The sequence below is a fragment of the Salvia splendens genome, chromosome 4 (assembly GCF_004379255.2).
Source record: "Salvia splendens isolate huo1 chromosome 4, SspV2, whole genome shotgun sequence".
NCBI lineage: Eukaryota > Viridiplantae > Streptophyta > Magnoliopsida > Lamiales > Lamiaceae > Salvia > Salvia splendens.
Genome location: NC_056035.1, coordinates 9,279,496 through 9,305,561, shown reverse-complemented (window position 1 = coordinate 9,305,561; position 26,066 = coordinate 9,279,496). Strand labels below are relative to the sequence as shown.

Below are 26,066 nucleotides of genomic sequence, written 5' to 3'. Positions count from 1 at the left end.
GATCCTCAACCACACTGATCCACGCCTTCGCCAGCGCGACGCACTCGTCCGAGCTCCAGATGGTCCTCTTGGTCCCGCTGGATCTCTCCCCCACGTCAGCAGCGTACACCGGGACGCCCCGTCCCCTACCCCTCCATCGCTCTGTCCTCCCCCTTCTATCTGTCGCCGACGGATTCTCCCAGATCGGAGAAAGCTCCAACTCCTCCAACGAGAACGTGTCGATGCCAGTGAACTGAGTCTCGAGAGGAGAACTCACCGGGTTGTCCATCGACAGTAAGTCCATAAAGGGCCGATAGACGTTGTCCATCGGCGATTGGGGGACCCCAAGCCTACTCCTCCTCGAAGCGCCAGACGATCCTTGCATCATCCCGGGCATCATCATCCCCGGCATCTGGGGCATCATCCCATACCACTATGGGTACATGTTGTAGTACCCCGACATCTTGCCCGATGGCATTTGAGATTGGGGCAGCATCCCCGGAATTTGGGACATCGGCTGGGAAAATTGCATACTCCTGCCGATGGGAAAATGCGGCGCCGGTGAATCGCTCGAGGCGGGAGAAGAATCGCTATCGTGGTGTTCCATTGATGATTCGAAAGAAAGGTATTTAGAGAAAGAGATACTCGTTAAAACAAGTGGTGTGAATGAAATGAAGTTCAACGGGATGTATTTATAGAAAATAAAAAAACATTTAATGCAACACACGGGAATTCCGTGCGGAATTCCGTGACAGTCCACGCAATGGCGGACGTCAGGACGGAATTCCGCGCGGAATTCCGCTAAACTCCGCGGACCTACGACGTCCTCCTCGGAATTCCGTATCCGCGCCCGGTATGCACAATGGCGGACGTCCGCCAAGAAATTCCGGCACGTCCCTGGGAATTCCGCGTTGACGTCCGCCATTGCAGATGCTCTAAGTCAGTAGTTTGCATCTTCAACAGATAGTATATTATTGTTATAGACATGAGTCACATAAATGCAATTTTTTTCCTTGCAAATCTCCCTGACGTTAATTCCGACTCGGAATATGTACATTTTTCATTACATTTCTCTGTAATCTTAATTTTATTTTTATACACCTCATGCAGTGATAAAATGCAGATGACATTTTTCCTATAAACTCTAAACAATGATCTGAACCGTTAGATTTCAAGATTTGATGTCAATAGATGACAAATAACGTTAATAAAAAAATATCAACACATCGTCAATCTATTGACAATGTTGACATTTTTTGTTGGTCTAAACCATAATTTGAAGTTTGTACGTGAGGTTGCATTTGATTATATCTTCCTTTCTCTAAATATATGTAAACAAACAAGTGATAAAGCCTCTTTTAACCCACACATTAATTAGTCAGGAACTCTAAGAAAGTAGGACTTCATAAATCTAATCTTATCTTAATAAAAATAAAATTGCAAAACATAGTGCAACAATATAAATACTTCATCCGTCTACAAAGTAGATGCCCCATTTTCCTTTTTAGCTTGTCCAATAAAATATATCACGTTTTTTCTAAAATCTCGTGTCATCGTCCAAGTGTGAAATCTATCTTGGGATAGCATGTTTTAAAGCAAAATAAGTTTTTAAGCAAAATTGATAAAGAGGTAGATGAAAAGAAAAAAAAGGTTGAAATATTATTGGAGGAAAATGATATCATACATAAATTTATTTAAATATATGAATGCTAATTTTGATGAATAAAATAAGAGAAAAATATAAAGTGGATAGTAGTATCATTATACTACTAATACTATTATACCATTACCAGTACCTAGAATTTATTTTACAGATACATAAATTTAGACACTCTATTCCGGATTAATAATCAAAGCAAAAATTTAAATGGGCTTTTAACGTGGGCTGAACATTGATTTGGGCCTGTGCGTTCGGGAGAAAGGTGAAACCCGTATTTTTTGCGCCAAATCTTCCCGCCAAAGTAACGAAATTAGGGGTTGTGTGGATGCCCTAAATGAAAATCGTTCCCCTCTCGGCGAAGTCTCTCTTTCCGGCAACCCACATTTCGCTTATCTTTTTCCACACACGCAGTAAACAGAGTCCTCTGCAGAGCGAGGATGGCGGGAGACGACGATTCATTCAGTTCGGGAGGCGACGGCGCGGCGAACGCGATTCTTCCGTCCACACCTGATTCTCCGACTTCGGCCGGGTTCAACACGGACCAGCTGCAGTTCAACACCATCCAGAGCTACACCGACGAGGACGATAAGGCGTCCGTCATTCCTGAGATCGTCAGGGACGATATCAGAGAAGAACACATCAACGAGGAAGAGGAAGAAGGAGAGGACCTCTTCAACGGCAATTTCATGGAGTAAGTGGCTTTTTGATGCGTAGCGTGCCTCTAGTAACCTATGAAACAGCTAGGTTTGCAACCTTCATTTTGACTAATAATGGCGATACTGATGGATGTAGGGATTATCGGGGGATGGGCGTGCAGGGCCAATACGGCAATACGAAGGGTTGGGGATTGACGATTCTCTCGAGGGCGAGAGGGATTTGGACCAGATCATGGGGATTGACGATTCTCTCGAACTTGATGCCAAGGAGGCATGCGTTTCGCAGCGCAAGCTTCCGCAGCTTCTTCACGATCAAGGTCCGTTTTTATGTCATTTTCTCCATTCCTCGATTTTTTTTATCTCAGTTTCGGCTATTTTAATTCTAATAAGACGTTCCAACTTTTGTTTTGCTTTTGTGATAATAGTTAAATTTAATTTACATTATCGTAAGTTTCGATTACTTAGTACGTCAAATAAAGGTACTTATATTACACATTTGACATTACCGTTCTAAATGTGTTGTGAGGACTAAAACAACTGAAGAACGCTAGCAAGCAATATTATGATTTAGTGGCATTCTTTTGAATGAGTATCCGGGCTTGTTGCTGAACTGAGAGCGATGAATTGTGGCGTGGAATGTTTCCTGTCTCAAGAGTATTAGTACAAGATGTGCTTCACCACACCAAAAACCTGCCAGCTGGACTGCCCCATTAATGGAAAAGCTATATTTTGTTTTGCAGATTCTGATGATGAAAGCTACAGGCCATCAAAAAGAACAAGGGCTGACTTAAGACCTCCAGCCACTCCCGAAAGTATGGACGATACTGATGGAATGGCCAGCTCTCCAGGTAGGACACAAGGCAACTCCAGGGATGATGAACCATGACTGATCAGACAGATGATGACCCCTATGATGTATGGATTCACATTCCACGCTATATATCACTATTGTTTTCACCATATATAAGCACATGTTGATGGGTCAGTTGGCTGTTACCACAGGATGAAGAGAATGATGAACCAGAGAATGCCATGTATAGGGTTCAGGGAACCCTTAGAGAGTGGGTTACTAGAGATGAAGTGAGGCGTTTCATTGGCAAGAAATTCAAGGGTTTTTTGCTCGCATATATCAAGCCAAGGAGCGAGAATGAAGACTTTGAGTATCTAAGGCAGATCAATGAAATGATATCAGGTAAGAAGAAACCTTCCTGGTGTGTAGTATCCCAAACTAAGCTTAGAGTTTCTTCTGTTTTCAGTCACCTAATGTGCCTTATTATTATCTTGTTGATTCTTCTTGTAGTTAACAAGTGTAGCCACGAGACTGATTATACTCAATTCATCTTTGCTCATCCCAACATTGCAATCTGGCTTGCGGATGCTCCACAGTCTGTCCTTGAGATTATGGAAGAAGTTGCCAATAAGCTTGTTTTTTACTTGCACCCAAAATACAAGAAAATCCATCAAAAATAAATGTGCGCATCACTAAACTACCTGTCTATGAGCAGATACGAAACATTAGGTTAAATTTGTATCCTGAAATGATATTTTTGTGTAGTCCATGTGACAACTGAAATTTGCTTTCCATTTATACCATACAGGCAGATACACTTGAAACATTAGGTTAAATTTGTATCCTGAAATGATATTTTTGTGTAGTCCATGTGACAACTGAAATTTGCTTTCCATTTATACCATACAGGCAGATACACTTGAAACATTAGGTTAAATTTGTATCCTGAAATGATATTTTTGTGTAGTCCATGTGACAACTGAAATTTGCTTTCCATTTATACCATACAGGCAGATACACTTGAACACCATGATTCGTATTGGTGGAGTTGTCACTCGACGCTCTGGAGTTTTTTCTCAACTACTGCAAGTTAAATACGAATGGAGCAGTTCTGGGGCCTTTTGTCCAGAACTCATGTTCAGAGGTAAAGGTGGGTTCGTGTCCAGAGTGTCAGTCCAAGGGACCATTTACTGTTAACAATGAACAGGTAAATATTCTTACAGTCCCTGTTGTTTCTGTTAAATGCTACTGATATCTCTGCTAAGTTACTTTTTTATTTGATACAGACAATGTATAGGAACTACCAGAAACTCACCCTTCAGGAATGCCCTGGAATTTTTCCTGCTGGTCGATTACCGAGATACAAGAGTGATCCTTTTGAATGATCTTATTGATAGTGCCCGGCCTGGCTAAGAGATAGTAAATCTTTCACATCTCAAACCCCAGCTTTCTTATTTTCCTTTGATGCTCATAATCTCTTGACTTTTGTTGTTTTTTAAATTCCAGGAGGTGACTGGCATATATACCACCTTTGATTTGTCCTTAAATACAAAGAATGCTTTCCTGTATTTGCCACTGTGGTTGAAGCAAATTACGTTGCCAAGAAACATGATCTCTTTTCAGCTTACAAGCTGACTCAAGACGACAAAGAATAAATTTAGAAGTTGGCAAAAGACCCAAGAATTGGAGAAAGGGTATATCCAGTGTTAATTGATTGAGCATTTTGTCCATCTAATTGGTTTGCTACATGTTTGCTTACCTTTTTGGTTTTCCTTTTAATTAATACAGATTGCGAAGTCAATAGCCCCCTTCATCTATGGCTACGAAGACATTAAGACTGCAATAGCTCTCGCCATGTTTGGTGGCCAAGAGAAGAATGTTGAAGGAAAATACCATCTACGAGGAGCTATTAATGTACTCCTGCTCGGTGATCCTGAAATTGCTAAGTCCTAGCTCCTAAAGTAAGTGTATACTTTCAATAGAAACTGGGAGTTTCAAAATTCCAAACTCCTTTAGTAACAATACATCCAATTTGATTCCTTGCTTAAAGGATTACTGTATATTCCACATTCCCCATTAACCTTTTTAGTTAGCTTCTCAGTATCTTAACATCTTTGATGGATTGAGATGCAGCAATATTGGTGTATATTTGAAGGTCATGCTTATGGGTGATAGTGTAATATTGGTTGACAAACTTATTAGGTATGTTGAGAAGACTGGACAAAGGGCTGTGTACACCACTGGAGCTTCAGCTGTAGGACTCACTGCTGCAGTTTACAAGGATCCGGTCACAAGGGAGTGCTCTTGAAGGAGGTGCACTTGTTTTGGCTGATAGAGGCATATGACTTATTGATGAGTTTGGTAAAATGAATGACCAAGACAGGTCAGTAGCTGTGTCTTTAATGCTTGCCTGCTTGATTTGTACATGAAACTGATTATACATCTTTACCATTCAGAGTGAGCATCCATGAAGCAATGGAGCAGCAGAATATTAACATATCAAAAGCTGGGATTGTCACATCTCTCCAGGCGCGCTGTTCTGTAATTGCTGCTGCAAATCCTATCGGGTGAAGGTGTGTACAGTCCAAGTTTAGACAGTTAAATAGACATGTTTTTTAGGTCTTCACGTCCTAAATCCTTCCTGTGAGGGATCTTTTATTGGGGTCTTTCACTCATGATAAGATAAGTGCACCTGTTTCCATAATCCTGGGAGACTTATCCAGAAATTGCTTGTATTTCCTATGTATTTCTTACTTTCCACTTTCAAAAGAAAACTTATTACAATCGATTCTACACTATTTTAAGGAAAGGCCGGGTCATTGCCTCATGTTATTTTTTTTAATAATTTATATGTTCCAAAGCTAGTTTTGATAATTTTCTGCAGATATGATTCCTTAAAGACATTTTCGCAAAATGTGGAACTCACTGATCCAATTGTCTCCCGATTTGATATTCTTTGTGTTGTCAATGTTCGTCTTTTTTGAATTTTGTGTGCCAGATGGCTTTCTTGTGCTCGAATTTCAGTAGCTCTTTAATCGTAAAATATTTGATGTATACAGGATGTGGTTGACCCAGTAACTGATGAGATGCTGACACAATTTCTAGTTGATAGTCACTACAATTCCCATCCCAAAGGCTCCAAGTTTGATCATAGGAACGATTCACAGGATGAAAACCAAGCGTAAGCAGGACATACAGATCCAGAGGTCTTAGACTCTTAATTTTGATCTCTTATCAGCATTGTCACCACCCTCTCATAATTATTATTCTAACATGGAAGAGTATTTCTTTCTCTGCAGATAATACCCCAGGAGATGCTAAAGAAATGCCTAACCTATGTCAAGCTAAATATATATCCGAAGTCGCATGATGCAGATTTAAACAATCTTACGCAGGTTTATGCTGAATTGCGGAGAGAATCATCAGTAAGATAACTTGGCCTTGCGTTTTCTTCATGAGGTATATTAAAGATATATCACCATAATGACCCCTTCTTTCTCCTATTTGGCTTTTACTTTTGTAGAACGGACAAAGAGTTTCTATTGCAGTGAGACGCATAAAATCAATGATACGAATGTCTAAAGCCCATGCAAGAATGCACCTCAGAAGTCATGTCATCCAAGAGGATGTGGACATGGCCATTCAAGTTCTGCTTGATTCATTTATCTCAACCCAAAAGTTTGGTGTGCAGAAAGCATTGCAGAAGGTACTTATGGACCAAGTATCTATTAATCATCTATTACCTTCTTAAAACGTTCATTTTGCACTTGTTCAAATTTAAGAATGACCATATATCCTAATGACAAAGACATAATTATGAAAAATTGCTCTTAAATGCTTTTACAAATAAGATCTCAAAGGATGAAAAGGAATAATCACTGTGTATTTGTTTTGAACTTTCAAGCAAAGAAAGCATATCTTATGTAGGATAACTGAAATGATTCAAAACTTTCTGTAGAACTTCAAAAAATACTTATATGATATTCAAAAAGTATTTCACCGAAATTTTCTGCACCTTCTTCGGGGACTTTGAAGGACAGTTTGAAGAAATTGTAACTGATTCTACTTATAACCTCTCACTTTGAAGAAATAGTGGAAGAATTACAAAGCAACGTATAGTTTGAATTCAGTTTACGCTTTCACCTTATGCTTGTCCACCGTTCCTTCCCTGTTTCCTGTTATTTATGGATTTAGTTGGTAACTGAGGTTGAGGAATTTTCAAATACAGGCACTTGATTACGGAATCAATGATCTGAATTCTGAAAGCTTTCTTCAGCAGCACCGAGTTTTCCAACGCCAACTTTGAGTTGGATGAAGAGCGATCTTTGGATCACATTTTTAGCGAGAATATCGATATGAGATTATCATGTAACCCTTAGTGAAATTATTGAGTTTTTCATCCTTACTTTTAGTACATGTATTTTAAACTCAAAATTAAGTCAGGTTAGAGCATCCACAGTGGGGTGGACGATCGGGTGGACTATTGTCCGCCACTGTAGCCATGCGGACGATAGGTGTTGGAGCACGCATCGTCCGCCCCACTGCGAGCGACACTGATAATACCGCGGACTATGCAACGCGTTTCACATTTTTTTTAATTCTTCAAAATTTATATATATAAACTCTTCCATTTTTCTTCCTTTTATAATGGCATATTCTCTCATTTCATTGTTATACTAATGATGTGGGACAATGGTAAACATAAACTAAAATGGTCTATTCTCTCCTTTCTTAGTTATACTAATAATGTGGGACAATGGTAAACATAAACTAGCTTAATTATTTTTTATATATAGTTATTTAATAGCTACTCTATATAGGAACTTCTAAAAATACTATTTAATAGTTGTAATCTATTAATCTCAGATAAATTTGTAGTTGATAAAGAACTTTATTAAGATTTATTTAATCTCAATTTTATATCTATTGTACTAATATTTATAGAATCTAGGATTTTATGGAAATATTATTCTAAGAAAATAGAAAAAGAAATTTAAACATGAAAAAGAAATTAACAAGCTAGGCTGAAACTATTTGCCAACATCTCATAAAATAAAATAAAAATTAATTTTATAAACTATATAAAACAATCATATTAATCTATTTGTATTAATTAAATTTAAATTTAAATTATGCATCACCTTCATTATTATTGATTTAAAACAGGGTTTTAAATCAATAATAACGCGAGTTGGGAATGATGTAGAGTATGCCTTTTTGATCTGTAGTGAACTTGTTTTTTTATTTCTAACTATTGTAACTTTTTTTAAATTAAGTAACGTAGGATTTGTCTTTAAATTGTGGTGCTTTTTTATTATTTTGCATGATATATTTGAAAACATAAAATTAATTAACAAAATAATAGTGAAAACTATAGGACGGACTTTAGGGCGTCCCACTGCAGGTGTAAGGATGGGAGGATAGAATGATGATGTGACGGAGCATAAAGCGCCCTATAGGGCGGACTATATGGCGCCCCATTGTGGATGCCCGTACAAAGTTTATTTCCCTTTCCAAAATGGGTCAAGAGACCTAGTTTATTGCATATTTAGGCTCATTAAGATAAGTTGATATCAACACCTTGGTTAGCCTAAATCTGAGATATGTTTAATAACACTATTATCTAGTCCACATCGGCAAGCCCTAAACGCCTAAGCCTAAGGGCATCCACAGTGGGGCGGACGATAGGCCGTCCGATGCCTCGGGAGCGCCATCGTCCGCCACTGTGGGTGCGCGGACGATGGACGATGCGTCGTCCTCACCCTAAGCTTAGTCCGCGGACGATAGGGCATCGTCCGCGCCATCGGCCTCCCACTGTGGGCGACGTGGACGATGGCGAGTACTCAAGTCCCAATAGCCCGATGTTTGGAGACGGTGCACGTTAGCCGAGTACACAACCTGACGAATATCGGTCGTTCGACCCCAACACGCAGTACGATCTCGATTTCAGTACGAATTCGTACGGTCTCTCTGACATGGAGCCGTCTCCAACTCGCCCTGCCGCCCCTTCCCGTCGCGCCGCCGCCACTGCCGTTCCCGCCAGAAAGAAGCGAACCAAGTACAGGGCGTATAAGTTGCCACCTCCGGCAACGAATGAAGAGTACGCCCCTGGACGTACAAACTACCAACTGGATAAAACTCTCGTCTTGGCGAGGTGTTGGGTGGATATATCGGAGGATCCGATATTCGCGAACAACCAAAAGCAGCTAGCGTACTGGGAGCGCATCGCCGAGCGCTACAATGAGGCGAAGCCGCCAATCGCTACAATGAGGCGAAGCCGCTGACCGCGTATAAGCGCCATAGGGAGCAGCTCTGCAAGCACTAGGATCTGGTGAAGAAGCAAGTCAACCTGTTCGCGGCGAAGTACGAGAGGTGCTCGAGGGAGGAGGGAAGCGGCGAGAGCTTGAGCGATATGCGCGATAGAGCGCTGCCGTCGTACCAGTCCCTGTACGGCGACTTCAAGCATTTCAGCATCTGGGTGCTCTTGAGGGACAAACAGAAGTTCCAAGGCGGGATTCTGTACACCGGTGCGACGAAGAGGACGAAGACCACCGACGCTGGTGGTTACACGAGCAGCGAAAGAGGAACTCGTCCGGTGGACCTCAACCGGACATACACGGAGGAAGAGAGTTCCGCCACACCGATGTCCTCCCGGCGTCCCATAGGCGTCAAGGCTGCGAAGAACAAGGGGAAGGCAAATGCGACATCCTCCTCGCAAACCGCCTCCCCGTCGCCAATCCCGACCCCTACCCCGACCCCGACGGCACTTGCCTACTCGGAGTTGGCAACGGCCTCGATGGCGCGGACGTTGTTGGACACGCACAACGCCCTCATGAAGTGTACGGATCCGGTCAGAGCCGAATACCTCCAGGGGTTGATCGATGAGCTGCGACGGAAGTTGGGAATTTTGTAGAGTATAACTTTTTTTTAAATTTCTAACCCCGTGTAACTTTTTTTTAATCAATGTAGTATTTGTCGCTTTTCATTTAATCGTTGTGTTTTTTAATTAGTTTGCATTTATATATTTGAAAACATTTAAATTAATTAACAAAACAATAGCAAATCTATAGGGCGCGCCTTAGGGCGCCCCACTGCAAGTGGAAGGATAGGAGGATAAAATGCTGATGTGGCGGTGCATAGGGCGGGTCGGGTCTGCTGGTGATGTGATGCCCTAACACAATCAATGCAGTCAAATATCTTGGCTTAAAAAAAGGCTGACATGTTCCAGCACAGTGGAGTAAAAAACATGGAACTATGAAAAACAAGATGAGAATGAAAGGAATGGTCTTTTGTTGTAGTATGCAATTTTTGATAAGGTCTTGTTGAAAGTGGTTTGATATGAAAGCATTTGACACATTCATGTGGACGACATCTAGCTCACGTGTACTAATACTTAATAAAGCTCTTAATAGTAAAGCACAATTATTTAGTGGGTAGAAGTTGAAGAAGAGAAAGGGGGGGGGGGGGGGGCGGGCGACGAGGCAGAGAGGTCTGAGTTGGCAGCGCACGTGAGAAAATATTTGGTAGCGAGCTGACTCCATTTGACTCCTATCTTGTCCTTTTTCGTTTTCTCCGCTCCCGCTCAACCAAATATACTCACTACCAATATCCAATTATGCAATTAAGAATCTATTGGCGTGCCCACAATTTTTTACTTCTCGATACAAAATACTCCCTCCGTTACTTGTTAATAGAGGCATTTCTTTTCGTCACGGAGTTTAAGGATAATGTGTTAAATGGATGGTGAAAAAAGTAAGAGAGAGTAAAGTAAGAGAGATGAAGAGAGAATAAAGTAAAAAGAAGAATTACTTTTTGCTAAAAATAGAAATGACTCAATTAATTTAGAACTTCCCAAAATAGAAAAATGACTCTATTAACATGGAATGGAGGGAGTACAAATTATCACGAAATTAATGAATTTAAGTCATGTATTATTTGGTTTGACTTTCAACACAATAAGAATTTGGATTATCCACTAAAAAATAAAATTATAATTTATATTAAAATATACTCCCTCCGTCCCACATAATTTGGGACACTTTGACCGGGCACGAGTTTTAAGAAATGTAATGAAAAGTGAGTTGAAAAAGTTAGTGGAATGTGAGTCCTACTTTTATATATTAGTTTTATAATTAAATGTGAGTAGAAATGAGTTAGTGGAATGTGGGGTCCACTACCAAAAATGGTAAAAGTGAAATGAGTCAAATTATGTGGGACGTCCCGAAATGGAAAACTGGATCAAATTATGTGAGACGGAGGGAGTATATATTATACATTAAATTTATTAATAAATTTAAATCGTACTAAAGTTGTAATCATATTATATCAAATATTATAGTGTTATATCATATTTTAATTATGTAATACCAGGTTCTTCAGACCGTACGTATTGTATCGTGTCAATCTAAATTGTAGAATAGTAACTTACTAACGTTACAGTAGGCTCATGAACAAAGTTAATAGGGTGAGACTCAATAAGAATCCAGTTAGGGTTTAGCCTTATTTGATTGATCCGATAACACTCCAACAAATACAAATTGCCGGCCTACATGTTGAAATGTGGTTGGCAATATCAGATTATTCTCAGTCAAACAAAGGGATAGTAAAATTTATCCAATCACATTATCTCCTTGAATAAAATTGGCAAATTATCTTGATGACTTGATATAGTGGTCGTACATCATTATTAACTTTACTTGCCTACATTGATGATCTATCTTTCACTGTAGCAAAAGCACATTATTAGATTTCCTGTTTCATTCTCTGTGCGCACTCCAATCAAACAACCAATTCTCCAATTTGCACTGGACATCACATGATTAATCACTGTATAACTTACTTATTTCAAAACAAGTAATCATCTATTCCACTGTATAATATGTAAAGCTAATTAAGTGTGGATCGATTGAATCCCTGCTAAAAAATTGATATCCCTAACATGAACAAAATATACCTAAAAAAAATGGCGAATTCAAACGACATTCGATTTAGTTTTCCTCAAAATCTTCCTGCTCTTCTGCTCGGAAATGGAGTCGAGCTTGGGCTTCCACTGCAATCGCCGCCCCACAAGCATCTCATAGTCCTTGCGCAGCTGCGGCGTCGTGCAGACCCTGACGATCCGGCGCGCCACCTCCGCCTCCGCCTCCATTTCCTTCTGCCGCTGCACGATCATCTCCTCGGTGACCTTGACCCGCAGCCCCCCCGCGGCGGTCTTCTCGAGCTCGAAAGGCGGCGGGCCGGCGGCGGCGGTGCGGCATCGGAGGAAGGTGGCGAATGAGAGGGCGGACTGGAAGAAATTGGCCGGGAGGAGGAAGTAATTGTGGCCGGGGAGGAGGCGGTCGTGGTGGGAGAGGGCGGGGGTGACCTGCCCGATGTAGAAGCAGTCGGAGCGGCAAACCATGTGCTTGGGGAACTCCTCCATCAGCTCCGAGGCGGTCACGGGGGTGTCGTAGATGGCGACCATGCCATCGGATTTGACGAGGCGGATAACGGCGGCGGAGCGGCTGCGGCGGTGGGGGGTTTTTGCGTCGTAGTCGCGGTGGAAGCAGCGGGGGATAGGGGCGACCATTAGCTGATTGAGCTTGCGGCGGCTCAATCCCATTGCTTCGATTTGGGGATTTAGGGATTGGATTGGGTGCGGCGATGGAGGAGGTCTCAAGTCATCAGAGTAGAGAGAGAGAAAAGTGGCGGATTGGGTTTAAATACACAGTACGAAGCAGAAGAATTGGAACAGGAGAAGACCAGCTGGGTTAAGTGGACCGTATGATTATTCCCCAGGCACCATAATTAGGGTAACTGTCTATCTTATAAATTTAATATTTCAATTAAAACGTTTCTTATTGAACGAAATTTTAAAAAAATATTATTTTATTAGATAAATACAGATTAAAATTACTAGATTTTATTAAAAAATTACTTACATCTAATAAAATAAATACGAATCACAAGAAAATGTATAAATTTAGATAATACGAATTAGAAAAATGAAATTTTCTTAATAACACATGGAATAGTTTTTAAAATTAGTAATATAAATTTTCATTTTTAATTACTATTTAGTGTCATTTTTTTTAAATGAGTGCAGAAAAGAAGTGACTCAATTACAATAGAACAGAAAAAGTATTATTTTGTCATGTTGGGTGACGATAGTGGAGTGGTCTCGCTTGTATAGGGTATAACAACATTTTTAGTTCTCGGACATTGTACTAATACTCTCTCCGTCTAAACTAAGTTGAGTCAAAAAATTTAGACACAAAGATTAAAAAATTGTATTGAAAAGTAAGAGAGATGAATAAAGTAGGAAATATAATGAGAGAGTAAAGTAAGTGATGAGATAAAATAAAAGTGGTTGGATGCTTTATTTTTTGTAAAAAAATGACTCAACTTAGCTAGGACATTCGAAAAATGAATACAACACAACTTAATTGGGACGGATGGAGTATCATTCACAATCTTTATTCTTTTAAAATATCACTAAAAGTCAATGTATGTTTATATAATATCGCTGGAAGGACTTTTGCACTTTTTAAGATTTTTTGGATAAAAATGCTCCCAAGCTATAAGAGCTACTCCCTCCGTCAAATAGAAACTTTTGAAACATCACTAGTTTTAATGCAAAATTAGAAAAGTATAAGAGAGATAGAAAGAAAAGTTTGTTAGTGTAAAATGAGTCTCGTCTTATTAGTGAGAAATGAATTTCCTTAAATAAAAAATTTCTGTTTTTAGGGGACGGACCAAGAAGAAAATAGTTTATATTTTTAAGGGATAGACGGAGTAATTATTTAATGAGTGATCTACATTTTTAGGCCCTATATTATCCGCGATGCACATATGCAGTCCTTATACTTTAAAATGCACTTTGGCAGTCCCTATACTATCCATTTTAATCGTTTCATGTGATTTTGCATTTTTTTAAATACTTTTTAGACAAAAAAATGTCCCCAAATTTATTTGGGGCATTTATGTACATTTGCATTTTTGAAATACTTTTTAGACAAAAAAATGTCCCCAAATTCATTTGGGGGCAATTATGTACATTTACTCTCCAATGACCTGAAATGAAATTTGTTTGATCATAACCTGAAATAAAATTTGTTACTATGTTTTTTGGTAAGTGGTTTGTGATATATTCGAATTATTTATGAATGATTGTTTGGAATGGCTATACTGTGCAATTCGTGGATCCATAGTTTGGCTGGATTTATGAGTTGTGAATTAATTCTTTTTTATAGAATGCAATTCTCACAAACATATACTCTCTTTGTGTTCTAAAAATAAAAACTTTTGAAACGGCACGAGTTTTAATACACAATTGATATATTAAGAGAGAGATAGAATATAAAGTGTGTTAGTGGAAAATGAGTCTTACCTCATTAGATAAAAAGAAATTTCCTAAAATCTAAAGTTTCTATTTTTAGAGGACGAAAGGAGTATAGTTTTCAAATTCTAGTATATAAATGTACCTAAAAAAAACATTTTTAATCCTCTAAAGCTATATACATGCATATATAAATAGATGACTAAATACAGATTGGAGTATTATAAAAAATTAGTCAAAGCATATCAATTTATACACCAATTAAAGTATATCAAATTTAGAAACCTTGTACCATAGAAAAAATTATCATAAATTAAAGCATATAAGTTTACACACTAATTAAAATAGGAAAACAAAATTAATTTGGATTAGTCAGAGTATTAACTACTATTACTATTAAATATACATAACAAATTTTATTTCAGGTCATTGTAGAGTATCATTGTAGAGTAACTGTACAAAAATGTTCCTAATGGATTTGGGGCACTTTTGTCCGAAAATGTGATAGAAAAAAATGTAAAAGCACCTAAGAGCATCCACAACCGTGCTCTTGCCAGCGGCACGGTTGTGGGCCCGGGCGGTACTATTCATGCCTGCTCTCTGGCAAGAGCACAACACCCACAACTGTGCTCTTCCGCAAGGACGAGCACAATTAATATAAAATTCAATTACACAAAAACATTTTCATAATACTAAAATTCATTAAAAAAACCACAATAAAAATAACAAATTACAAATAAAATAAAAAGACATAATTAAAATCCTAAAAATTAAAAATTACATAATTAAAATACTAAAAATTAAAAATTACATAATTAAACTCCTAAAAATTAAAAATTACATAATTATTGGCTAATATAACCCGAGGAAGACTACGCATCCTGCGGCACCAACCCCAATTGTTTTTGGAGACCCAATATCATGGACTCGTGCGTTTGAAGTTGCGTGGGGGTCATAGTTGACCTATCGGCCAAATTGAGTTGGGCCAAAAGGGCCCACAACGAGTTGTTCGGGGGTGGAGGTGGAACATAGGGTGCGGGTTCGGGAGCAGGGGCAGATGGAGTCGCGGCGCGACGTCGTTCGGCCGCCGCCTTCTTCCTACCTTGCGGTCGGCGTCGGGAACCGCTTGGTTGGGCATCGGGGCTACCCAAGTTAGCTTCGGCGAGTTGGCTAGCCACTTCTTCGCCGGCGTCGGATAGGGATGCCGACCGTGAGCGTTTGGAGGAGCCGCTAGAGGAGGATGTTATGCCTCCCTTATACTTCGGGTGCGTCCGCGTCTCCAGCCAAACGTTAAGATATTTGAACGACTTACCGTTCATGGATTGGTAGGTGCTCAGCGAGGCGGTGATGATGTCGACCTCGCTTCGGCCGCTCCCGGCATTCCGGGACTCCTGGATGAAATAGCCGTTGAACTTGCCAATTTCTTCGTTGGCTCGGCCGATGCAGTTGCGCACCATACTCTCGTTGCGCTCGATTGTTCCCGGCGGCCGGTGTGCATTGTACCGGCTAGAGACGCGCCACCAAAAGTGATCGCCGGATTGGTTCGTTCCAACCACCGCATCTTCGGAGATTTCCAAGTACGCCTTGAACAATCTTTCCATCTCCGCCGGTGAGTACGGTGTGCGGACACCGGCGCGAGATGGAGGATTCGGCATTTGGGAAGGGGCGCGAGGCCTAGGCTCCGGTGTCCACCCGTAGCGCCCATCGGAGGCACCTTGATCGTCGATTGGGTATGGCCGGTAGCCACTCGGAACGCCCGAATCTTGGGTGAGAGGAGGGGCCGAATATTCCGTTTCCGGACTATGAAACGGTTGCGAACCGAACCATTCGGGGTTCCAACCGTGAGAGCCGCTTGGGTTGTCGTCGTTACCGGACATAGTGGTGTTGTAGGGTGTGAGAGGAAGATGAAAATGGATATGAGAGATTGATGATGAGAATTGTGTAGTGAAAGTGTGAATTTTTTGGAGTGAAATTGGAGGTATTTATAGATGAAAGTGTGTATTTTTGGGGTAATAAAAATAAAAAAAAAAATTAAAAAGTGGGGAAAAACGGTTATAAACGGATATAATTTTTTGGGGAAGTGAAATTTTTTTTTTTATTTTTTATCGATTTCTTTAATAAAAATCCGATTTTAAAAAAAAAAAAATAAAAAAATGTTTGAAACCAACGGCTATGCCGTTGGCGAATGGGAGACCGCCACGTGTGCGTCCGCTGGCACGGACGTGCTCGATACATCGAGCAGCGCCGTGCCAGCGGCGCGGTTGCAACGGTGGCGGTCCTTCGCCTTGCCGCTGGCACGGACGGCGGTGGCGCCAACCGCCACCGCTGCGGATGCTCTAAAATGCAAAATAGGTAGTACAGGGATAACAAGTGTACATTTTAAAGTACAGGGACCGATAATGTGCATCGCGGATTGTATAGAGCATAGATATGTACTCGTTTACTCTCATTTATTTATGTCTTTTTCATGAGAGAGAGTGAGAGCCATTACTTTTATTCAATCATTTCTCTTCGGATATGTGTTGTAACTAGCAATTATTGTACTTAGACAACTTGTCGCTGAGAATACAAAACAAATAAACGAACTAAATGCACTTGAAGTGACAATTCCCTCTCTCATGTAATAGACATAAATAAATAATACTTCTATGTAGTTCTTATAGTTTGTGATATTTTAGTTTTAAAAAGAATTAAAAAATATAAACATACTTGCAATGATATTATATCAATGTTCAAAAACTTTTAATTATATTTTTAAGAATAAAACCACAAATAATATTAATACAATATTTAAAGACTAAAAATATATATATATTTTTACCTCGCATGATGAATAATGATAGTGGGGTGATATTTACTTTTGCATTTTATGTTCATAATAGTGGATCCTGACCTCGTGCGATCGAATACCATGATTGATAATAGTACTCCTACTTATTAGGCCATCCACAATACTAATAGCCCAGCAATAGCCCAGTCATAACCTAGCCACTGCCACATCATCAGCACTAAAAATCTTCCTGCCACATCATCAAAACAAGCAAATAGCCTAGCAATAGCCCAGCCATAGCCTAGCCACATAATATCCACATCACTATTAACAAATATATACAAAATGAAATAATTAACAATCACACAATATATGAAATTTAATTTACGAGACATATACGGGAAACATTAATAATACTATTAAAATTTTAAAAAGTACAATAATTTTAAAAAAGTACAATAATAAAAAAAAATTACAATAATATTAAAAAAAGTACAATAATTCACTCCTCGTCGCCGTCGTCGTCTCCTCCGTCGCTGTCGCCACCATCGCCTCCGCCTCCGTCGCCGCCGCCTCTACCCCCGGCGGCTTCCCTCCGTGCCGCCTCAAAATCCTCCTGCATGCTCAGGAGCAATGTTTGAAGCAAACTCTTCTCCACGGGGTCCACCGCCGCCCGTCATTCGGCCATCGTCTTGACCATCTGAGCGCGCGTTTGTTGATGCGCGAAGAATTTAAGATCCGTTGTGGATTGGCCAAGGGGGGATGCCGACTGGACCTCCTGTGAACCCCCGGCGACCCCCCTCGCCTCCCGTTGAGCCCGCCTGTGCCCAACCGGGCGAGTACGGCGAGCAAACGAACGAGGGGTCGGGACCTCCTGGGCCGTCTCAGGGAGGTCGTGGGAACCACCGCTACCGCCGCTGAAATCACCGGAATAGTTCAACCGTTGCTTCTTCGGCCAGCCAGAGTCGACATCTACTCGGAACTTCTCGGAGTCGTTCAGCACAAGATAGCAGTTCCAGTAGGTGAAGTCCTTGTACACCCCCTTCAGGGGGAAGGCTTTCTCCGCTATCCTCCTGCAGTCGTCCTCCTGTACACCCCCTGATTCGGTCCCACCCCTTCCGGCAATCCTCCCCATTGCGTGGCCTCCCCTCCGGGCAAAACCTCTGGTAGGCTGCTGCTATCTTGCCCCACAAGTTGACGATCCTCTGGTTGTTCGAAACGAGAGGATCGTCGCAAACACTCACCCACGCCTTGGACAGCGCGACGTTCTCCGCGTCCGTCCACCTCCTCCGTACCGAGTTGTCGTCCTCACCCGGCTGCGAGGACTCGCCGACCCTTTTCCCCTTGCCTTTCTTCTTTGGGGCGCCCCGACCCCGCCCTGCGCCCCCCGTTTGAACGGGAGCATCCGGAACACGGGAAAGATCTAACCCCAAGTCATCGAAGGAGAAAGTGTCAAACTGGGCCGGAGGCGCAGCCTCCGTTGGCGTCGATGTGTGCGACGAACCAGTCGAAAAATCAAAACTGGGGCGATAGACGTCCCCCGACGTCCCCTGTGTCGCGGGCATCCCCTGCGTCGCCGGTACCCACCCGGGCATCATCTGCATCCCGGGTGCCCACCCCGGCATCTGGACACTGGGTGCCCACCCCGACATCGCCGGAAACGCCCCCGGCGGACTCCCCCCCGCTGGTATCCCGGGCATCATCTGCTGCCACGGGTACATGTTGTAGTATGGGTGCATCTGACTCCATCCACCTCCCACGGGGATCGGGGGAGTTTGAGATCCGCTACTCCCTGAAGTAGGCTCGTTGTTGAGATCCATTTACCGTTATTGATCTTGTACAGAAATTTAGATAGAGAGAGTACTCGTTAATACAAGTAGTGCGAATGAAAATGACAGGCAAGTCGTGTATATATAGTGTTTCGGAAAAAAAAAATTAAAAATTCGCGCTAGGCGGTGCGCTAGGCGATCCGGACTCGTTAATTAAAAATTGCAGCCTTCTAATGGAGTACTATTCAATTTCCTTTCCGGCCTCATGTTTAACAAGTACTTCTTCCATCGAATATATGTCCCCGAATCTTATTTGAATATACTAACTTTATAATAAATGGGATTAGAATGAGAGTTTCAAATCTAATAGTATTCATTTATTAAATATAATAGTAGTAAATAAAATAAAATATTTAATAATTGAAATTTCAAAATAGCACTACGAAACATTTAATACTCTTACAAACAAAGAACTTAAGAGCATCCACATCGGCGAGCACAAGCTCGTCCGTCCGTTCGTGCCAGCGGCGCGGATTAGATGTCCGCCGCTGCGCTCTTGCCGCTGGCACGGCGCTGCTCGATGCATCGAGCACGTCCGTGCCAGCGAGCAGGCGACGTAACAGCTTTCTATTGGCCAACGACATAGCCGTTGGCAATTCAATTTTTTTTTTAAAAAAAAATCAGATTTTAATTAAAAAATCCGATTAAAAATAAAAAAGTATTTTTCCACTTCCCAAAAAATTATATCCGTTTTCTACCCACTTTTAATTTATTTTTCAATTTTTTTCTCAAAAAATACACATTTTCATCTATAAATACCCACACTTCCACACCAAAAATTCACACCACACTACATAATTCTCATCTAAATTCTCTCATTTCCATTCTCAATTCTCAATCTTTCTTTCACTCTTACTCTTACAACAAAACAATGTCCGGCCATGGCAATCACCCCCCCGGCTCCCACGGTTGGAACCCCGATTGGTTCGGTTCACAACAGTTTCCTAGTCCGGAAACGGAATATTTGGCCCCTCCTCAAATCCAAGGTTCGGAAGTTCCGGGTGGCTACCGGCCTTACCCGATCGACGATCAAGATGCCCCCGAAGGGCAATACGGGTGGACACCCGAGCCTAGAGCGAGGTCGAGAGGCCCCTCCCAAACTCCGACTCCTCCTACTCGCTGTGTCCATACACCGTACACTCTGGCGGAGATGTAGCAATTGTTCAAAGCGTTCTTGTCAATCTCCGAAGATCCGGAGGTTGGTACGAACCAATCCGACGATCATTATTTGTGGCGCATCTGTCGCCTGTATAATGAAAACTGGTCGGCTGGAACAATCGAGCGCAGTGAGAGTATGGTGTGCAACGCCATATACAGAGCCAACGAAGAAATCCAAAAGTTTCAGGGTATTACCTCCAGGAAGAGCGGTCGGCGGGGAGCGGCTGGAGCGAGATCGACATCATCAGTTCCGCCTTGTCGACCTACCAATCCATGAACTACAAGCCGTTCAAGTACCTCAACATTTGGCAGGAGACGCGGTCGCATCCGAAGTATAAGGGAGGCGTAACATCCTCCTCTAGCGGCTCATCCAAACGGTCAAGGTCGGTATCCCTATTTGACGCCGGCTCCGAAGACGTGGCTAGCCAACTTGGCGGAGCTAACTTGGGTGGCCCCGACGCCGGCCCGAGCGGTTCCCAACGCAGACAGCAAGGAAGGAAGAAGGCGGCGGCCAACCGCCGTCGCACCGCGACTCCATCCGCCCCCGCTCCCGAACCGACTCCCGCTTCCGCTCCCTATGTGCCACCTCAACCCCCCACCAACTCGTTGTGGGGGGGTTTTGGCCTAACTCAATTTGGCCGATAGGTCAAATATGACCCCCGAGCAACTTCGATCACATGTGGCGATGATACGGGGTCTCCAAAGAACGTTGGGGGTATTTCCGGATGATGAATAGTCTCCCCGGGGGCATTTTTACGCTTAAATTACTTAATTTTTATTTTTTAGGAGTTTAATTATGTAATTTTTATTTTTTAGGATTTTAAGTATGTAATTTTATTTTTCAGTATTTTAATTATGCAAATTTTATTTTTTTAGCAATTTAATTATGTAATTTTTAATTTTTTTAAATTTGTAATATTATTCCTGGTATTTTTAATGTATTTTAATTTTGTGAAAATATTTTTATTTAAATTGAATAATGGAATGGTGGGACCCTTGTGCTCGTCATTGCGGAAGAGTACGGATGTGGGTGTTGTGCTTTTGCCTAAGAGCGGACAGAAAAAGTGGGGTCGGACCCACATCCGTGCTCGTTGGCAAGAGCATGGATGTGGATGCTCTAACATACTATTTACATGTTTATTGTTTTTCCTATCAAGAAAATAATCGATTTGTAATTCATTCGGTCGTGTTAACATTTTGTTTTAAAGATAAGTTATTGAAAAAAATCATAAAATTGGATTAAATCCTAATTTTTAAAATAAAATTATACTATCTAATACGGTAGTCGAAAAATCATATATGAACATTATTGTAGGCACGTTCAATATCATCATTTATTCATAAAGATAACAATGTTGTTTTGTTGAAAGCATCAATAATATATTACATGTATAAGTTTGTAATTTTTTTGATGTGAAATAGTAATTGTGAACAAATCGGAATATTACGATTTTTTACGCTGGAGTTTGAAAGTTGTGGAGCGATTTGAAATTTGACCAAATACAATAGTTTCTCCAACTATATGGACTTTTAAAATTAATTAAAACCATTGCACAACTTTTTATTAGAAAGATCTAATGTTATCTACTTTTTAAAGTAGATTGGGTCAATATAGTAAAAATAGTAAAGGGAGTAAAGTAGATCTGAAATATTAACTGTCCCCACAATACAACAAACTTTTGTTCGTTCGATATAAAACCGTAATTTATTTTACTCACTAGTATTTGACTATCGTATTCTTCACCTGCTTTTGTGTGTTCATGAGAAAGCTTTATCAATCATTAAAGCTAATAATTACCATTCAAAAAATGGAAAAGGAAAAGCATAAAAGAGCAAACAAGTAGAGCATGAAAAGGTGTCTACATTTTGTTTATCTATATAACTTTCAACTTGATTAAGATAATAATAGATAACAATGAATTTCACATTTATATCCTATCTACCTAAAGATGAAGACTTTGAATTTCACATTTATAGCTTGAGGTTGCTTGACAAGGAACTGTTTTTAAGCCCCTAACACTGTTTATTGGACTAACCAGGCCCGGAAAAGTGGGCCCATAGTTGGGCTGAATTCTGTTTATTGGGCTGAACAGGCCCGGAAAATATAACAGAAGAAAACTTATTAGTATAATTATGCATATCAGCATATGCCGTCTTCTTCAAGGTCTTCGGATTTTTGCCGGCGTTTATGTGTTTCTTCTCTGCCAAAATCCTCGGTGCCTCTCTCTCATTCTGATTGGCAGGCACTTCCTCCTATCTCCTTTCCCCAATTTTGATCCTGTTATTAATTATAAAGTTTTCTGTTTCTAGCATTGAGCAAACTTCTGGTAATTGCTGGTAGTCTGATGTTTCCCTATTTAATTTGACTGCATATCTTCATATCTAGTTTCCGTGACTTGGGTTAATCAACTGTTGCTCGGTAAAATCCCGATTGAAGAAAATTCAGACATACTTTGCGTGCTTTTGTTGTTTGCGATGTTCGTTTTGGGATTTAAAGTTTGAGCTCTGGTTTTGATGGTGGTGTGGTCTGTTATGAAAAGCATTCAATACTGTCCTTTCCACATAATCTATATTCTATTCAGATGGATGAGCATATAAACTAAATCAGCTCATGTGCAGCGAGATTTAGATTATTGATGGTTATCTATTTGACTTAGATAGAGAAGTTTGAGGATCTGTACACTGTTATTGTATAGCTAGACGGTAGTCATAATTGGAACGGAATGAAATGAAATTAAATTTAGTTGTCATTAAGAAAAACAAAAACGAACACCTCAACGGCTCAACTATAGAAATCACAGGCTGAGGACTTAGGGACGGAGCCTCATTAAAACCTTTACGATTAAACTCAGTGGGGAGAACACTGTGAATGGAAAAAGAGTACTTGTCCAAATCCCAAATAATCATAAAAAGAAAAACATAAATCTTTTAAGCCATGAGTAACAATTTGGGGACAAGCATAATTCCACCAGCCATCCAGGATAGAATGTGAAGCCATGTAGCAAGTGATAATTGGAGAAGAAGCAAAATATTGTATAACTGAAAGGAGCACTGCCTCGCTCTGTGCAATGGATACATTTTTTCATTGTTGCCCATATAGAGTATTTTGTGATATCTTCTATGTCTTGGGGTGGGTTTTAGAAATATAAAGCAGAAGATTTCACAATTGCTGACGGGAAAGGCCTCTAAAGTCCACAGCACCATGCTGCACCGAAACAACGATCTTTTGTAGTATTTTTCTATTTTTCATTTCCATCATCTTATTTGGTGCACAACATGCTGCTGTACACATTAGGGGATCTTTGTCTAGAAAGGGCTGGGTTTATGCTATTCGTTTATATGCTAACCTCATATTGTCTACTCTCTCTCTCTCTGGGCTGTGTGAATTTTCTAACAATGTAATCTGATATGATCCATGTTTCCATGACGGACTTGTCTTTCAAAGTTATGGCTCTGCAGCTGAATGGGTTTAGAAAAATAAGTACTTTCACATGTTGTCAACGGGAGTTGAGAGGGATGGTTGGAAGTTTGTTCTTCTTGCTCGATTCTCACCTGTACCCTCCTATGTCGCAAACTATGCATTGGCTGCTACTGCCTACTAATGTTGGGTTTCTAGTTGATTTCTTGCTTCCAACAGTCATTGGGTGCATGCCCATGATCTTGCAAAATACTTCATTTGGCAGACTGGCGAGTGCTGCGGTAGGTCCAGAATCCGGCTCCCAGAAGTCTGAGGTTTGGTCATATTTATTTCCTCTTCGTGGGATCTCATCAAGCGTTCTTATATCATTGAGGATAAAAAAGTATTCGACTGATATCATAATGATGATTCTCCTGCTACCACAACTGAGCCTTCTGATGCCCAGGCATCACGTCAAGAGCAGGTCAATAGGAAAAGTAAGAGGTTAAAGGGAAAATAAATGTGATAATCATATAAGCTAGAGAGCCTGAACTCAACCAAAACCATGGTCAAAGGTAAGGTAAAGTCAACTCCCACTTATATGCTATTCCAACTTTCATGTGGAACCGCTGTCGGGTTCATATCAAAATGTATTTTGGCTGAAGTTCACATGCACCTTTTAGCCATTGTCAATTTCGCTTCGTCATTTGTATCAGCTAATAAAGAGTTGACCTTGTCACGATAAATATGAACTCAAATCTATCAGCTAGCTGTTTACAGGCTTCCTCACAACGAAATCGATGGGTTTGTTTCCCTACTTTTTCGGAGAAGCTTCTAAGCAATTAGAAGAAGAAAAAATATGTGACCCTGTAACTGAAATCCACTTGATGCCACCAGAGAAGTTGAGAGTTTCATCCTACCTGTTCAGCTTTGTTATAAACAAGCAGATGCATCTAGCTTTCTTTATGGTGCATATGCCATTGAAGTTGACATTTTCAGGTTTTGCATTTATACTTGTGAAATGTGTTAATTTAAAGAAATATATAGAAGATGTGTTCTGGAGCATCCTTGTCTTGTTTCTTCCTCTTGTGTAATTTTGTGCATAGGATGCGGGCTAATCATTCTTCTTGCTGTTGGTTGTATCTTTACGTATATTTGTAGCTATCTGGGTTGAGTTTCTTCTTAAGGGTTTGTTCTTCGGAGTTTGTATTCACACGCTCTAGTGCTGTGGTTGCTACATTTCAGTAAAGAGTGAATATGCTCTAGTGCCCCTCCCTCCTATGCATGTGAGCATATTCACAAGAAAATGTTTTATGTTGCAAGATCCCCCAAGCAAATGTCATGCTAGTCCCGTTATATCATCGGACCAATTCTGGACAGCCAGAATCTGAATCCAAAAGGTAGCCACTTTATTAATTAAAATTTGCGATAGGATTTCGGGTCCGTTGCTGGCAGCTGGGGATGTTCTTGGGATGCTTCTTCACTCTCTGCTGGCACCGTTGGTGTTGTCAAGTCCATGCTCGTAAGTCGTATCATATTGCAATTTAGTTTGTAACAGTATGCGTCTATATGCGCGCTCACAGTTAGCAAATTGTGTTGATATATGTAAGTACACATTTAAACTGATTATTAAAAAAGCATAGTATTGACCGTAGTCATATTTCTTGTGTCCAAATTCTGCTATCAATTTGTTGTTGACTTAGAACATTTGTGAATGGAAGCTAATTTAAACCATAAATGGCCTTGACGCGATAATCTTAGGAATGTAGGTGATAATTAAATTTGAAAAAAATTATTGTGAGGGTGGAACGATAGTAAAGAAAAGGCGTTATAATAGCTTCATTGAATCTTGTAGAATAAATAACAATGCAACTAAAACAGCTTGAATCAGGTGTGGGTGAAACGGTCTCTCTCTCATCTATCTCCTGATAATAATGAGTGAGTTGGTCACATGGGGAAACTATTTTCTAATTTTAGAATCTGTGGGAGAGATCCCCAAGTTACAGTTACAATCGTAACGGATTATATTAAATAAATAAGGCAACAACAACATTTTGTATGTTTCTTTTCCCCCCAAAAAAGAGGATCGATAAAGAATTTTTTATTTACTACTATCTCAAGCAAGTAGCCAGGCAAAGCCTTAAAATCTTCACATGTGTGATTTGATGGATCCCTACCAATGTCTTCTTAATTTGTCAAGGATTTTAATTAGAAGTTCATTAGTTCAAAATTAAATGCCACTATTAAACAACTTAGTCATCAGCTTAGTTTAGTTACAAGTTGATAGCAGAAATGATTAAAAAAAGAAGAATCAAATGATAGGAAAAGAACTACTAGTAGTAACATAACTAAATCAATGCCATTGACTTAAAAGTCGAAGTCAAATTAGAATCAAGCGAAGAAGAATTAGTTATAGAAAACATTAACTGAAGTGGATACGAAATTAACAAAGACTAACATTTTATCTATAAATCTCTATCATCAAAACTTCCAACTTTCTAGAGAAACCC

The 26,066-nt window shown here is 40.4% G+C and overlaps 1 protein-coding gene and 1 pseudogene across 1 annotated transcript; one reads left to right on the top strand and one right to left on the bottom strand.

The window, feature by feature from the left end:
• The first annotated feature begins 1,964 nt into the window (after positions 1-1,964).
• On the top strand, positions 1,965-7,708 carry LOC121798410 (annotated as a pseudogene).
• Positions 7,709-12,056: 4,348 nt separating this feature from the next.
• Positions 12,057-12,686, bottom strand: LOC121800612. Its single transcript, XM_042200143.1, has one exon. The coding sequence runs from the start codon at positions 12,684-12,686 to the stop codon at positions 12,057-12,059; it is 630 nt and encodes a 209-aa protein (XP_042056077.1).
• Between the last annotated feature and the right edge of the window lie 13,380 nt (positions 12,687-26,066).